The sequence below is a fragment of the Mytilus californianus genome, unplaced genomic scaffold (genome assembly GCF_021869535.1).
Source record: "Mytilus californianus isolate M0D057914Y unplaced genomic scaffold, xbMytCali1.0.p SCAF_9, whole genome shotgun sequence".
NCBI classification, from domain to species: Eukaryota; Metazoa; Mollusca; class Bivalvia; order Mytilida; family Mytilidae; genus Mytilus; species Mytilus californianus.
The window spans coordinates 13,717,570-13,731,020 of NW_026262745.1; the positions used below are offsets into that span (position 1 = coordinate 13,717,570).

The 13,451-nt window shown below is 31.1% G+C and overlaps 1 protein-coding gene across 1 annotated transcript; it reads left to right on the forward strand.

The window, feature by feature from the left end:
- The first annotated feature begins 9,231 nt into the window (after window positions 1–9,231).
- Window positions 9,232–12,026, forward strand: LOC127715592 (complement C1q-like protein 2). The gene is made up of 3 exons (XM_052221684.1): window positions 9,232–9,358; window positions 10,629–10,703; window positions 11,623–12,026. Exons 1-3 carry the CDS (start codon window positions 9,280–9,282, stop codon window positions 11,778–11,780), a joined length of 312 nt encoding a protein of 103 aa, XP_052077644.1. The 5' UTR covers window positions 9,232–9,279; the 3' UTR covers window positions 11,781–12,026.
- The last annotated feature ends 1,425 nt before the right edge of the window (window positions 12,027–13,451 follow it).

Consider the following 13,451-nt stretch of genomic DNA (forward strand, 5'->3'; position numbering starts at 1 on the left):
TGTTCAAACATTTGAGTTTTTCTTCTGCTTCAGGTAAATTTAAATACTTATATATCTTCCATTTTTTTAATTTAAAAAGTACACAATGTGATATGAATCCGCTTTTAGAAATTTGATTTTTTTTTTTATAATTATAAAACTCACTGTACACAAAAATATTTGAATTCAGACCATTCAACTTTAGATGCTTACCTTTTATTGATAAATGTACATGTATTGTGTTTTTTCGAAAAAAACAAATCCTTTGCTTTATATATCAGCAGTCTGACATTGTTTTCTTGAAAGAAAAAAATTGACTCGAATGTCAGGTATGTGAATTGAATAGATATTATTTTACCTACATTTTTACTCCCGTTTCATTTTTTGTTTATTATATATATATGTACCATTACAAAATGTATAAACATTTGCAAAATTGTTTTTTTTTTTTTTTTTTTTATTCCTTTCTCTTTCATCTTTAATCAGTAGGCTATTTTACCAAGGAAAATGCCTCAGGGGATTGTACACTTCGTTTGTGTAGTTCTTAAGAGTTCACTTTCATAATTAATCTACAATGAAAAGTCATTTATGTATATTATTTTATAGTGCATGGAAAGCCATGTACTATGAGAATTAGAAGGGAAAAAACTGACTTTCCATTGGACGAGAAAGGGTGAGTATGTTCTAAAAGTTGAATTGTGAAACAAACAAACAAAAAAATCAAATTAAGTTTGAAATTTACTGGTACAGTAAAGTTGGTACCTTTAATGTTAAAATATTAATAACTTTAAATTAAACAATATCAAAGCAATGCAAAAAATAACCTAAATCTTTTGCTTTCCAAAGCTCTGATTACTGGACCAGCGGTTGGGAAGAATAGTTATTTCCAATATTCCGATAAAATAAAATAAAACAGGAATTTAATTCAAGTTTAGAATATATTTAAAACTTTTAAAGTCATTTTATTTGAACGGTCCCTTGACATAATGAAATAGTATTTGATTTAAAAGCCGCACCAAAATATTGGCTGTGAAATAAAATTAGTTGTAACTCAAAAGTATTTATTGATTTAAACTGTAAATAAAAAAAAGGATAATTCCTCACTAAAATGTTACATGAGTTACATTCATACTCACAATCAGGAAACATGTACAATTCCTACCTTTTCTTTGTACTGTTGTGTCACCTACATTTTTGTAATGTCTATAACGCATTTTTTGTTATTTCCCAAATTATAACAAAGTCCTTACATCACTAAAACTAATCCATAAATGAAGTGCCCCAAAAGGAAGTCATGCATTAATTATAAACATTGCACTGACAATGAAACTAATTCCTAAATACAACCAAACAAGAGATCATTTGAGCCTTGAGCACTTTACAATATTCTAAGTTTGTAAGAGAATGATAATCCCTTATTTCATGATAAGTACTCGTTATCACTCGTACTTAATCATGAAGAAAGGGATTATCATTCTCTTACATATACATAACCTGTTTTCTTTGATTAGCTTTCCCCAAAACAAAACAATTTACATCGCCATACGGATTTCAACTATAGACGAGCACCCACTCCATAAGAACCCAATTAATCAAGCCAAATTTGAACAGGTTGATATGTGAATGCGATGTAGACGGTATATATATCTAAGAAATATAATAACTCTTAAGACGGAACAAACTGACAACGTCATAGCAAAAAAAAAACGGAAAAAAACAGAGGACAATCAACAGTCACAACACAACATAGAAAACTAAAGACTGCGTAATTTAACACGGGGCTGATTTAGTTGAATAATTTCAAAATAGACGACAACATTACATTAATAATACATAAGAACAGAAATACACATGAACCGAAAAGGGCTTTCTAATATGGACAAGTTATAAAAACGTATAGCCAAGGTAACCAAGTGGAGTGTTTTGTGTCAGTTACAGAGCAAAAAATAGTACTATTGAATTCGACAAAACATTGTTCATTAGGTCCAAGGAAAATACTCACACTTGTTCCTTTTACCAGTTTAATTCAATACAACATAATTGCAAGTAATGCTTGTAGTAACTTGAAGCAAACTCGTTCTTCTTTATTAATTGATGATTGAAAATTCTCACATGCACTCCTTTAACTACTTCCTGAAATGTTCTCCATGGGTAGATATTTATAAAACTACTCGAGTTAAGATTTATTCGGACAGATTTTTCTACATGTCCTACGTTAAATTAGTACTACGATTGGATATCTTAACTTAAGTGGTTTCATGCATATCAGCCCTGAATTATACCAGTTTTTCGAACCGTACGTTAGTTTTTTCGTATTATGCTTAAATATGAGAATGTTATTCTGCTGAGGTATTCAGTATTAAAACAATTTTTATAAAGGTATTCCCCATACCTCAAACCCGAGACGGACCATAACCTTGATTTGCAACAGATTTTCAATTTCCTTGAACTCGGTACAAAATAGAATAACAATATACAAAAAAGGGAAAATAGAAAAAAGTATAACGGAATTTAAACATTCATTTTTTTCGAGGTATAAGAAGTAAGTACATTACAGATAAACTGGGAACATGTTCTTTACAAAACAAATTATTTAATGAGTGTTATATATATATCTGTATGCGTTCTTTAAGTCTTAAAATAAATTATGAGAAATATTTTTTGTTTATCATCTAATCTTATAAAATTTGAAAATAAATACGAATTCTTATAGAAGTAAACATACCAGTATTTGATCCACGGTTTGCAGCCTTCTGTGAAGTAAACCTTATAATCCGCCGTTCAAGCTATGTAATCATTTTGTTGAACATACCTTTATTTAGCTTCTAAGAACTTGTTATGGAAAGTATATATAGGTAATATATATTATAGATATATCGCATGTTTCTACGTAACTTTAGCTTTTTGAAAAATAATAATTCCTACCTGTTAAATAAATATATATGAGTATACTTTTTTTGACGTACACGTGTAAAAGTATAAAGATTTTAAGCTTTGATAATTTTTGCTTTATTCTGCTCATCTCACACGTAGTTAATGTTGTTTAGATCAAGAACACAGAGAGAAGATGCCATGGGGCATTCAAAATTGTCTCACAATAACAGACAGCACCATTCCAAAAAAGAACGCATGATTCGCTCTTTATGGTGTATAGAAATTGTGTAAAAAGAGGGACGAAAGATACCAGAGGGACAGTCAAACTCATAGATCGAAAACAAACTGACAACGTCATGGCCAAAAATAAAAAGACAAACAGACAAATAATAGTACAGATGACACAACATAGAAAACTAAAGACTAAGCAACACGAACCCCACCAAAAACTGGGGGTGATCTCAGGTGCTCCGGAAGGGTAAGCAGATCCTGCTCCACAGGTGGCACCAATCCGAACAACAGTTTAAAGTGAACTTAGTTTGAAGTTGATCCAAGCATACTAGAGTTAGCTCATGACATGTAAAAAATCTTTTTTAAAGCCTAAATTTTGGTTGATAATGTTTGATTTTGTCAATTTTTATGGACCTCCACTTTTTGAATAAACCTTCGAGTTCGTCATTTTTGTTATACTTCTTTGTTTGCGTATTACTTATTCTTTTGAATTAATTTTCTCATTTTCGAAACTTTTGTAATTGTTTTATTTCAACTGTAGTGTAATGTAAATTTAAAGATCATTCGAGTTGCGTCTTTGAAATTCGTGTATATATAGTAACTGATATACGCCTTTACATACTCTTAATGAGTTGATATATACATTGGAAATGGGTTTTGAAAGCTAACGTATTTAGTAAGATGTGTCCTGTGTCCAGTTCTTACAGAAGCATTCTTGGGGAGAATGAAATGAAGTAAGCATTATACTCCGACTTCACTTGACGATATGAAGATCTTTTCTCTCTAAATAAAATCAAATAGAATGACACGACGGGTGCCACAAGTAAAGCAGGAATTTTTGACTTTCATGAATCTATATACACAAGCATAGTCGTGTTGGCGTAATCACTGCGTATTAAAGCAAACCACATTGATGTACAGAAAATCGAAGTCGATGAACTTTTGACATTTCATTTCAAATAGTTGGACGTGTCACCAGTGTAAAGTGTGACCCCAAACTCAATTATACATATTTTTTTATAATGAAACACTAAGGAACAAACAACAATGGGGTTAAACATGCTCTCATAATCAGTAAAAACTTTAAAAAAACTTATTGATGACTAATCAATTCACATGATGTAAGCTTACTTGTCCGTATAAATATTAAGCGGATTAACACCTAAAAACTACAATTAGCATCAGGGTTGAACGTATAGAGTATAGATTATTTGACAATTCTGATACAACGAGTGATATTTTAACCGAAAGTCACAAATATAAAACTAAAAACAAATTGTTACAGAAATATGTAATTATACACTATGATATTTTAAGTCTAATATTTCAATGCTGAAATGTGCTATTCGAGTTGGGCCAAATGATGCTGGTGATTTTACGTTTACTTTTGGTTCACTTTTGTAATTAGGGGAAAGTAATTTTGAGATAGAGCTTCCAGTAATCTTACTAAAGGATGTCTGCTTAATACCCTTGTACTTTGGGACAACTGGCCGATGTAAGCTGACCCCAAAACCTCACTTATGTATCTTATCATTACAACCATAAGACGAACCACGTGATGTGGATGGAAAAATTATACTGTGGATTCATTTTTTTCGTGGGTATAGATTTTCGTGGATTGAGGAAAAAAAGTATTTTCATGGATATTTGATTTCGTGGTTGCCAAAGTTTACATACAAGCCTAACAAAATCAACGAGAATTGGTATTCCTAGTATTATATTTAGTTGTCAGCCATTTATATGGTTGGTGGTAAGGTGTTTTCGTTGTTAAATTATGAAAACACATTGGTGAGTGTGACCGATTAATTACACAACGTTACAACTGCTAGACATTTATCAATACTTATAGCACATGCCTTTCAAAAAGAAAAATGTACCTTTGCTGGGATATATTGACAGTCTTTTAATTATAAGAATTTTAAGATGGCGAGGTAAAGTGTTCAAGTTTTCCTTTGAAATGTGTTACTTCTATGTTGACATGAACTATCATTAGTATGGTCCTAATCATAAACTAACTGTTAACAAAACTTTGAATTTTCCAAAATACTAAGGATTTTCTACCCCAGGAATAGATTACCTTAGCTGTATTTGGCAAAATGTTTTGAAATTTTTGGTCCTAAACGCTCTTCAACTTCGTAATTTTTTTGGCATTTTTGATTCGACCGTCACTGATGAGTCTTTTGTAGACGAAACGCACGTCAAAAATTTTCAAGACTGTTATATATGATGAGTTTACTTACAACAACAGAATTCTCTTTATTTAAAGGCTATGCTTTTGTAGTGAGAAAAGAATCCCGACGTTTTATCAATGTTTATGGAACATCCGAAAGAAAAACTTGAGGATTTCGAGGACTTTTAAGTTTGATATATTGTCAAATGCAAAGAAATAAAAGTACTTAACCAAGCTAAAACTTTTTTTGTCAAAGAAACGTCATGAGGAAGAACAATTTTCGAACCGGTGTTTGTTTTCTTAGATGTTTTAACGACCAAAAACATACCAGTGAAATTTAAGACCGTTTAAAACAAATGATACCGGATACGTCCTTCCGGAGCACATGAGATCACCTCCAGTTTTTGGTGAGGTTCGTATTGCTCAGTCTTTAGTTTTCTATGTTGTGTTTTTTTATCTATTGTTTGTCTGTTGGTCTTTTTTCTTTTTTAGCCATGGCGTTGTCAGTTTATTTTTCGACTTATGAGTTTGAATGCCCCTTTGGTATCTTTCGCCTCTCTCTTATACGCCCCTCCTGATGTCAATTGATGTTTGTTGAAAATTATAATCATAGGAGGAAGGAAAATTTCTTCTGTACATTTAGAAATTGTACTCTCTGCACATCCATATATATTAGATGTCTAATTTATATCTATTGAAGATAATCTATTCCGGAGGTAGAAAATTCCTAATATTTCGAAAAATTCTAAGGTTTGTAAACATTTAACATGTACAAGAAGCATGTACCTGTTTAATGAAGAAACTGAATTTAAAATCAACTGGGAAGACCTAGATATTTGCTTTATTAACACAAGCATAATCAAGCAAGAAAGCATATATAGCTGACATTTTGTTCCCAAATACCACGTGTTCTTTGACTCGTGTTCGTTTCCAAGAACAATTAGTGGAAAGGATGAAAAGAAAAAGTTAAAAGAGGACATTCTTAAGATTCTTTAACCCAAATAATTGCTGTTTTTACACGAATTTATTTTAGTATCAAGTATCAATAAATAAACATCAAAAATATCTGGATTCAAATTGTATACGACAGGTCAGCGTTTCGTCTAAAAAAAGGACTCATCAGTGACGCTCGAATAAAAAATTAAAAAAGGCCAAATAAAGTACGAAGTGGAAAAGCATTGAGAACCAAAATTCATTCCCGAAAGGTTTTGCCAAATACAGCTTAGGTAATCTATTCCTGGGGTAGAAAATCCTTAGTTTTTCGAAAATTAAAAATGAGATGTTGATATATGCCATTGAGATATCAACCATAAAAAATTGGTTGTCAATACGATACTATTTGTATTATATAAAAAAAATACAGTCTTGGATATTTATACTTTTTATATATATATTAAGATATTAGCTGACATAAAATTTGCATTAAGGTGATTCAAAGTGCATACAACATGATATTCTGACAAAAAAAACAAGAACTTTAACTTTGACTTTTTGCATAAGTGAAGATTCTTTCTTCAAAAGATTTCTATGAAAACTTGTAGAATGTAAAAATTTCAAACAAAAAGTTAACTGAAAAATATAACAAGGACAGAAAGATAGAAAATACAGTGGACGAAAGGGATAAACTATGTAATGGGAACATTACGGTAAAGGAATGCATAAATAACATCTTTAACGAAATTAGATTGTTTTACAGTAGAATTGATTAGACAATTTTTGAATATACTTATTTTATTAGTTGCGGATGTCTGTCCTAAATACCGGCTACGATAGACACTGTTTTTCATATTCACAACTCACCAGTATATTAACTTGTATATTCATAAAGGGATATCCTTTGCTTTTGGAATCGATGGTCTAGTTTCATTTCTTTATACAGATTTTAAACTTTTGTCATATGTTTTTGCTCAAAGATATTAAAAAGGGGATTCTTCCAAAAACTATCAATGAAGATCAAACCGGTTATCCTGAAAAAGGTTTATTGAGTTAAGCTGAGACAAAATTAAAATGTTATAGACTATGCAGACACATACAATATTGAGGAGGTCAATAGTTGTAGATTTTGATTCATTGGAATGGGATTTTATGTTCGGAACTTTGAAGCATCTTGGTGTTAACTTATCATTTATTAACTGCGTTAAAACTATGTACACACAAATACAAACATGTGTTTTCATCAATGAGTAGGTATCAGAAACTTTCAAAAAAATCACATAGAATAAGACAATTATGTCCTTTTTCAGCTCTATTGTCATTAATTTGGCTGTTGAAATTATGGCTCAGGGATTGATAATAATAAAACTATAAAAGAAATCACAGTTAAATTAGATGAGAGAAGTCATAATACATGTATTAAGATATCACATTTAGCTGACGACACAACACTATTTTGCAATGATAAAAACGATGTGGTAATTGCAATGCACGAAATATACATTTTTGGTTCTCTTTCAGGTTTATTATTATGAAATAGAATTAAAACAGAGGGCTTATGGCTAGGGAAATTGAAATCGTGTAAAGATGAAATCGTCTAGATTAAGTTGGGAGATAAACCTAATAACGCTCTAGTGTAAACATATTTTATTAATTAAATTCAGGTTAAGTAATGTACACAAATTGGCATTTACATATTAATACAAGTGAATAATTAAAAGGATCCAGAAACAAGCTGTTAGCTTATATTAATCCGTTTCCTAATTCAAATAAGAACATTTCATATTGTAATACTCAAGGAGTAGAGTGTAAAACAATTAACAATGTTACACTAGACGGAAAACAAACAAAACATATACATGTAATAAGGTTGTGAACACAAAAGAGAAATATTTTTTTTTTTACATCAGATATACAATAATTAAGTGTATGTTTCTGAACGGACACAGTTATTTAAGATATAAGTATTACTTGTTGAACAAGATGATTGTTATCATATGACAAATCTTTTGCTACTGAGTATGAATGTTTGAACTGCCAAGAATATTTCAATGTTTTGTTCGTAGCTGAAATCCGTTGAACCGTGTAGCAAAATTTCTTCCGACAAGAAATGTATGATATTGATGTTATAAAAATGCTGTTCACGCATGATGTGAAATCGGGGGCAGTGCAACAAGTAATGCGCTGTTGTTTCTATAGCACCACATAAACAAAGTGGTGAGGCCACTATATTTTTTACAAAAAGATGTTGATTTAGAGAACTGCATTGCATTCGAAGTCTTGAGTGATAAATTTGACCTAATCGCTTACCACTATAATAATAATTTGGAGGCTTAGTCACCCGAGACTGGACACAATTCCTGAATGCCCCCAACGAAGTACTGGTCTAAGCATTCTCAGGGAGGAGATTCCATGAACGTACAGTTGCCGGTAAATAATAATTCGAATACAATAACGCTCTAGGGGTATTTTTCGGCCAAAAAGTAGGATTATTTAATACAAAACATGAATATTTCTTATATAGAAAAAAAAAGAAATCTTTCCTTTTAAGGAAACATATTATGTATAAAGACTTTAATCTTGCCTTTATTTACATTCATGTGTAGCGTTTGTCTAACTTCAGAAAATTATCAAAAAGAAATGGAAAACAGAATGAATTTAGGATGGGAAACCAGACAAAGTTAAAAATAAAATGATGATAGGTCCGTATGAAAAGGGTGGTTTAGAAATGATTGACTTAAAAAGTTACTTTCTGGTTAAAATTGGCTCTGCTGATTTGTGAAGAGTTAATTTATCAAATAAAAAAATTCCGAAGATATAGGACGTAAAACAATTACACGAAATGCTCATGTTATCTTTTCGACCATGCAAGCTAGTAAATATTTAAAATATTAATAAAAAAAAATGTATATAAAAAACATTTCCTGGAATTTGGACAATTTTTATTCATGCTGCTACATGATTGTAAAAATATTAGGTTTCATTTTGTTTTGACTATAAGACATGCAATCTGATCATTAAATTATAAAACTGGCATACAACCAACGAAAAACAGTCAACATCATTACTACCATCTAAGAATAGTGAGCACTATGAAGGTGTCAATAGAGTTGATCATTGCCTTTCTGACCATGAGTGGTAGTGTGTCAGGAGACTGTAATGCTGGTCATGGTAGGTGTAATTAGTTGTTGGTTTTCGTTTACAAATTTGGTAGATGAGACAATTCTAAGACCCTAAGGTAAGCCAGAGAAGTTAACAAAATGTAATAGTTTAAAAGAGGTTGATAAGGTAAATAATATAATTGGTGTTTGCTTGACATCCAACGGCAAATATATCATGCAATTCAAGACGAAGCTCTTAAAGTGTTTCTACTCGTTTTAGATTGTAAGTACCAGTATACAATTAGACTTTCTTTAACTCTTTTCAGCAAGCATGTCAATCAACAGATCAAATGAATTGTTAGTATCTAATGAGTCCCTGGAATTTAAAAATAATAATTCAAAGGTTAATTCAAATAATGCAAAAAATTATGCAAATATGCAGTCGGCATGCAGATAGCTGATAGTTATAACAGGCATGGATTGTTATGAACTTCCTGTGCTATAACAGTGTGAAATATACTCTGACGTACCGCCATCAATATTAGAGTTAATGACATCATAATTTAATATCTTCAGGTTAAGAACTTTCAACTGTCTTCCGACATCTGTCATTATTCCTTGCGACGATATTGTATTTATTGTTTAGCTAGCTTTTCATATTTGTTAGTTGTTTGTTTGCCTAATTGTTTTTTTTTTTATTTGGGGAGGGGTTTTGTTGGGTTTTTTTTTGGGCGGTTGTTGTTTCTCGTACTTTTATACCGTTATTATTGAATAAAGTTATCTTAGAAATTTGTTGTAAATGACATTTTTGATAGTCTCTGTTGAATATATGCATAGCTCATTTAGGCGCTTTGTTGCTTAACGTGCCGTGTAGCGTTTCTTTTTTAGCGGCAGTAAAATTTCGCGTTTAAGGGGCAACAAAGAATACGAAAAATTTTGGCGGTTTATATTTTCTTTATTCTCAATTTAATATTTTGGCGCATACTGTAATGTTTGCAGTTAAAAAGTTGTAAAAATTGACAGGAAAGAAAATAGTGAAACGTATATTTGCTGTAGTTCTGTATAAATATTGTATATATAGACACATAGATAAAACCTATCAATGGGTACCGTATGTGGACCTCAAAACGACTTTTGTTGGGTTTTTTTTTAAGTTTGGTTGCATCTGCCGGGTCTTATTTTTCATATTTCAAAGAAAGAAATTCCCATTATCAGTTAAAACTCAAACGAATCGAGTTTTATCATCATATTGCATTTATTAACTGTAATAAATCAATAAGCAATCAGTAACGGCGAAGGATAAACTCACTTTTTAACTTAATTAATGTAATGTATTATAGGGAAGACCACATGTATCACAGAAGACCTACTTCAGATGTTCATTAGAGTAAACAGACAAAGTAACATAATACCAGGTATATTTTGTTTATATCAACTTCCTGTAACAAATATTAAAAGCAACAAAAAAATCGCGTCGCCAGGTAAACTCAATTTGCAACAGTAAAACTACCGATGTACGTCCACAAATCTTCAAATACAAATCCGTTATCTCTTAATAAGACCTTTCTCTACAAATCTCAAGTTTCCTATGATCACCTGGCGGTGGATGCATGCAAAGCAAAGCAGGAGACGATTACCCTGTCGACGCACCCAGTCCTTCTGTGTAGTTTATACGATAAACTCAGTTTTTGTCTTCAGTTTAATTTGAATCTTTTTGATGGACTAATGAGAAACTACTGTTTCTCCTACTGCTACCCAATGACTGCATAGATATTTGCCTTGATTAACAATGAAACGCTCGAGTTCAGCGAATACATAGAATGATCAAAATGGCTTTCTTATTTGTCGAGCAGATCAAATCACACAGTTATACAAAGAAAACCGGACAAATAATCTTACTAATAAATTCTGTATATCTCACGTTCTTAATGTTATGCGCTTATATATGAATTAGTTTTTACTTTAAGACATGTTTTAAAAGAAACTGAAAACTGTGCGTGTTCTCACGTATAAGTGATAGTCTTTCATTGTAGTAAAAAAATTAACGTATACTCTATTAAAATGTATTTCATAAAGTATAATGTAAAGTTGCTTGTTTGTTTGGGTTTTTTCTAGTGTCTGTTCTAGTTCGTCTGTATGTTGTATAAAAACGGTACAGAAGGTATGTGAATAAAAGTGCTATCGAATTTTGTACGCTGTAATATCATCATAATATCAATTAGTTATTAAATTCTTTTCTTGAAATTGATTGTTAAGCCGAATAATACTAAAAATTAATTTGGCCTCTATATATAAATATAATTCCTAGTAAGTAGGCCTATGTATTTGTTTCAGGACCGAAACAGAGGACTGCATTCCTAGCTTTCGTGAAGAATCATCCAACTCTGTCCAACAATGTGATAAAGTTTGATGATGTAGAAACAAATATTGGAAACCATTACAACTCTACCACTGGAGTGTTCACAGCACCTATAAATGGCCTTTATGTCTAGTCCTCTATGATTATGGCATATGCAAGTACCACAATTAATTATGAATGGCGAAAGAATGATGCTGTCTTTTCAAACGGATATACTGACAAAACACACAGTAGTTCTCAGTCCCAGACATTCATCTTTGAACTGAAGAAAGGGGATCGTATTTACATAAAGCACCGAACTTCAAGTGGTGAAAAAGTACACGGAGGGCGCTTTTCTTATTTCAGTGGTTACCTTTTACAATAAAAGAATAAAAACATGTTCAATTTTTTACTTGTTTTATATAACATGAGTCCATATATATATATAAAGTTCTTACCTATATCTTTCTCTTATTTTCGATGACTGTGAAACTAGTGTAAAGATTCCAGCGATCCTTTTGAAAAAAATATCACGAGAAAAAATACTGGTAAGTCATGAACATTTCAATATAACTTACTATCAATTTATATTTTAAGATTTTTTGTGAATGAGTTTATAGCTTATCATTTGGTACGTCAGACGCATACCAAGACTTTTCCGAATCATAAACGAAACGCTCACTTTAACTCCCCTGTAAGAAACTTTGTCAGTGTATGGCACTTCACATATCTTTGTGGGATTTTGTTGATAATTTAGGAAAGTAATGTTTATCCTCTATAGTTTTATCTAATTCATGCAATACTTTTTTTCAATATTTCAATCGTTTTGCATTAAGTACTTATAAATAATTGTCTATTTATATTGATGGATGTATTTTAATCATTAAAAGACATTTCAAGTTTGTGCTTTGTTGTGTTGTATGGATGTTGAATCATTGGCATAATACCTACATTGTCTCATTTCATTTATTCATATTGGTTTGTGTACGGGGATGTATAGCTTATTTTTTTTTAAAGTAGAATCAGTTGAAAATGTCATATCCTCAAGATAATAAAAAACAACACTTCATGCTTATTACCCGTTGAAAAAAATCTTTAAAAAAGGCTTATTGAAAAGTGTTATTATTGTTTTAGAGTACACTCTACCTCCTCTAATATCTATTTATTTCCGTCTTCACACAGTTCTATTTCACGGATGGATATTTTCAAGGACACAGGAAGGCAACTCTGTTTGGTAGTCCGTCACATACGAATTTGTAAATAACTGAATTGGTCGACTTTTTCAAGTTTTGTTCACACATCTGTGATTGAAAAAATCTTATCAAATTGCTTGATATAATTATGTCCGCCCTTTAAAAACAAACTTGTTCGTATAAGTTTGCTTTGACAGATATTTGTCTTATTTGCATAAAAAGTAAAATAACAAAAATACCGAACTCCAAGGAAAATTCAAAACGGAAAGTCCTTTATCAAATGACAAAATCAACAGCTAAAACACATCAAACAAAAAGAAAACAACTATCATATTCCTGACTATGTAAAAGGCATTTCCTTATGTAGAAAATGGTGGATTAAACCTGATTTTATAGCTAGCTAAACCTCTCACTTGTATGACAGTCGCATAGAATTTCATTATACTGACAACAATGTGTGAGCAAAACAAACAGACATAGTAGGTAAAATGTCAAAAATGGGGTACAGATGTCAACATTTTGTTATAATCTTCATCACTATAAAAACATATAACAACAAAGAAACACAAAATGGCATACAGACACTTTATAGACAAAGTACATAAGCATAAATGAAAGACAAGAATACAAAA